Source organism: Protobothrops mucrosquamatus, unplaced genomic scaffold (genome assembly GCF_001527695.2).
Source record: "Protobothrops mucrosquamatus isolate PMUCROS unplaced genomic scaffold, P.Mucros_1.0 scaffold270, whole genome shotgun sequence".
NCBI classification, from domain to species: domain Eukaryota; kingdom Metazoa; phylum Chordata; class Lepidosauria; order Squamata; family Viperidae; genus Protobothrops; species Protobothrops mucrosquamatus.
Window position 1 is genome coordinate 725,956 of NW_015386615.1, and position 4,188 is coordinate 730,143.

General features: G+C 49.9%; 1 protein-coding gene across 1 annotated transcript in view; it reads right to left on the minus strand.

Moving 5' to 3' along the window:
- LOC107286306 (collagen alpha-2(I) chain) overlaps positions 1-1,687 on the minus strand; it is a 32,624-nt gene extending 30,937 nt beyond the window's left edge. The window contains exons 1-2 of the mRNA XM_015814657.1: positions 1,648-1,687; positions 1,463-1,530 (exon numbers count right to left, since the gene is read on the minus strand). Coding sequence (XP_015670143.1) covers positions 1,463-1,530; positions 1,648-1,687 — 108 coding nt within the window. The remainder of the gene's footprint in view (positions 1-1,462; positions 1,531-1,647) is intronic.
- Positions 1,688-4,188: the final 2,501 nt, after the last annotated feature.

The window sequence follows — 4,188 nt, forward strand, 5'->3', positions numbered from 1 at the left end:
GGCAGGTTGAGATCCCCCATAACTATAAGTCTAGGGGTCTCAACCGCCACCCCGGCTATCACGTCAGCCAGCTCAGGCAGGGCCGTTGACACATAGCAGGGGGCCAGGTATATTATCAACAGGCCCACTTGCACCCCTTGCCCCCACTTCACAAGGAGGGACTCTGCACCATCTATCTGAGGCACAGTGGCCTCCCTTGTACATAGGTTCTCCCTTATAATGACCGCTACCCCCCCGCCCCTACCCCGGGTCCTTGGCTGATGAAATGCCTGGAAACCTGGTGGGCACAGATCAACAAGGGGAACTCCCCCCTCTATGCCCAACCAGGTCTCGGTGATACCTGCCAGGTCCGCTCCCCCCTCATGAATAAGTTCTTGAATGAGGGGGGCTTTATTCACCACGGACCTGGCATTGCACAGCATCAGCCGATAGTCCCGGGCCTGAGGATCTGAGGTCCCTGGAGGTCGAGTAGAGCCCTGAGGATCGGAGCATCCACAAGCTTGTAAGCAGCATGTGCGTGCTCCCAAAACCCGATATGGTCCTCTGCTCCCGCCATATCTGCCCCTCCCACTGACCGTACCTATCACACCACCCTCCGCCAGCTCCCCAGTCTCTTCCCTTACCACCCCGCGCCCCCCAGACAGGACTGGCCTTGGCCTCAGAGAGGACTCCCCTAGTTCCTCCCGGGCCAACCCCGAACCCCCTAAAAATTTAGTAAAACACCCCTCTAAGAAGACCCGTAGTTTTTTTCTTCTTAGTTCCCTCAGTGCTGTCGCTGAGTGCCACCTCTCGGGGTTCCAGACCCCTTCATCAAGGCCGACCCTTAGAATGGTATTGGGCCATGCCTGCGCGATGGGGGAGTCGCGCAGGGCCAGCAGTTCTAGAATTGCAGCTCATCGAAAGAGCACCAAGCATTTTGGTTGCTTTCAGCCAAGTATCTGGAAGACCATATGAAAAATGAGGATGTTGCCTTCCAAGGGACATCATCCCAATTCCACCTTTGGAAAATTCTTAACAGCAAATACTTATTTTAAAACCCGTGCAGTATGCCAGTATTTCTCAGCATTGGCAATTGTAAGATGGGTGATCTTCAACTCCCAGAATTCCTCAGCCAGCCATTCAACGCATCTTAAAGTTGCCAACGTTGAGAAACACTGCTCCTTGCTAATGAGAGGGAGAATCTGGTTCAAATCTCTGCAACTGATGGACTTCCTAATTGGACTGAACATTTCTTCTCTTTCTCTCACTCTGTCTCTCTAATTCCTCCATCCCAGCCTCCTTTTGCAGTGTGGAATAATAATCCTGACTTCCCTCACTGAACTTTCAGACAAGAATCTTGAGAAAATGAATGTTCTGCCCAACCCATCCCATAAAAAACAAGTAACCCTCTGATTAGCTAAAAATTACTGTCATATTTTTTCTAGATATTTCTATCATACAATCACAATGAAATAATGTGTACCTCTAAAGGAACAACGAGGGCAAAAAGAGAGGCAAGAACAACCATAATCTTCATTTTGTTGGATAAATCTGTAAGAACAATTAGTTATTTAGTTATTTACAGTTATTTAACTGAATGCCAAGTTAATTCATACTGCTCAAGAAAATTTTGTTGGTCTCCAAATGACTTTTAGAACTCTCTCCTACCATGAGATGGACATCTGGCATTTTGCTTCCCAGATCTCATGGCTCTAATTATACCTATCAATTCTATGCAATTATGTTTAAGAAAGTGATATAAAAATGTATTGATTTCTAATGAATATCAATGATTTAAAAAGTCTTCAATATTCTCTTGAAAACTTCCTAATTATTTTAAAAGCAAATCTAAAGCTTTGTCCCTCCCATTGACTGCATCAGAGTCTGAACTGAATCTGATTTAGGTTTAAGAGACAGAGCCACTAGAGATGTTAATGATCTTGAACAATGTGAATCCTTTGCACTTTTTATATTACACCCTTCCAAAGCTTTTGAGCAGAATCCTCTCAGAGGCTGCATTCAGGCTATGAAATCTCTTGCTTCATGGGGGGGGGGGAGAACCCTGAATTTCTAACAGACAGAGAAGACCACGGGAGCCTCAGTGACTAATTCTCTAATCCCTTTGTACCTAAACTTTATCTAACTGAGCATTGGAAGGAAACTATTAATAGAAAAAAGTATTACTATTTTATATAAACATTTTCATGTTCTCTTTTATTCATCATGGTAAAAAGAGTACAACAGTTAAAATAAATATAAGTAGACACTACAGTCCTATGATCCTAAGACAGTGGTTCTCAACCTTCCTAATGCCGCGACCCCACGCACCCACGTGACCACACGTGCAACCACATGTGACCACACGCATGACCACACGTGACCCACACGTGACCGACACACACAACCATATGTGACCCACACACACAACCACACATGACCCACACACACAACCACATGTGACCCACACGCACAACCACACGTGACCCACACGCACAGCCACACATGACCCACACGCACGCGGAAAAGGAAATAACTCCAACCAAGGAAATGGGCAGAAAGTCCTGGCGTTTCTACAAAGCAGCAGCAGCAGCAGCAGCAAATCAGGGTTTCCCAGTTCCTGGCTCCGAGCAGCCCGGCGCAAAGCGGCCTTTCCTCTTAGGCAGCCCTTGGAAAAATGCACTTTTTTCTGTCTTCCCCCTCCCTCCTTTCATGGCCCCAGCGGGAAGAGGGGAGGGGAGAGCCACTTCTTCCACTCTCTTCCCTCCCCTTGCAAGAGCCCGCTTCACCAGCGATCAGAACCTGAGAGAGAACCCGTGACAAGCGCTCCCGCAGCAGCCAAACCCTTTCGCCCTCATGCACACTCACACACTCACACACTCACTCACGACCCTGCCCTGATTCCTCTACCCTACTGGGGAGTTCAGCTGCCTGTCTGCCTGGCTCTTTCTCCGCCCTCCGGGTGAAGGGAGCCTGCCTGCGAAGACTTCGTGCAGGGGGATTCTCACATCGCGTCACCCCCCCCCTCCAGCAGCTGGGCTTGGCTGGCTGGTAGCAGCTCCCCTTTTCTCAGTCCAGACACAAAGGGGAGTGGCTACTAAACTGCCAGTCTCAGCGCTTGGCCCATGGGCGCCGCGAAGCCCCACCCCGCCCTACCCTGCTGCTGCTGCTCCGCTCCACCCGTCTGCTGAGCTCGAGATCGCCCTCCTTCCTTCCTTCCTTCCTTCCTTTCCTCCCTCCTTCCTTACTTCCTCCCTTCTCGAGAGCACTCCAACCCTTGCGCGCTGGTCCGACACAGCCTTTGGATGCCTGGAGCATAGAGATGGGTCTCGTGCTCGAGCTAGAGCGGCCCGCTCAGCAGGCCGAATCTCGCTGCCGTTGGTCGAGGTCTTTTCAGTTATGTTGCGGGCGAGCCGAAGAAGAGGGGCCCGGCAGAAGGTTCTCTGCACCCCTCCTGTACCGCCATGTTGCCAGGGAAGGAGAGTTGAGAAAAGAATGGGAGAGGGGACAGAAGAGGGGGAGAAAGGGGGGTAGAAGAAAGAAAAGAAGAGGAAAGAAAAAGAAACTCTGCTTCTTGTGTGGTGCAGCGGCAGGCAAGCCCAGGCGCTCCTTGGCAGCCATGGCAAGCAGCAGCGACGGCGCAGGCTGACCACCGGCTGGGCCACCAGCTGGCCCAGCCCAAGGGAGGTAAAACCCAGAATGGCCCTTTAGAAATGCATGGACACCACTTCCGGAAGTTCATTCTGGGCCTTGGAGGCCCGGAGGAGGCCTCCCAGACCCAGAACGCTCGCCAGAAATGTGTGGACACTGCTTCAGGAAGTCCAGGCCCAGAACAGACTTCGGGAAGCGGCATCCACACAGACAACCAGTTGTTCACGTATCCATATATTTGTACTCCTCCAGGGTGGATAGGTATTCTCTTACTAATTCCTCACCCTGACTTCTATACCTGTTCTATCTCCCTTGGTATTGCTTTTGATAGGTTGGGCTGTTTCTTCCTTTTGCATAAAAACAGATTCAAATAAGGAATGAAGTGGTTTTGCTTTCTCCCTGCTGCCTGTCACCTTCTTGCAATCTGCTCCCATTAGTAGACCTGTCATTTCCTTGACTTTCTTCTTGTGCCTTACATATTGAAATATAAGGTCCCAGTCCCTTACTTAAACTTGAGATACCATATCAATCTAATCAGATAACCCAAGCGGAGACTTCTTG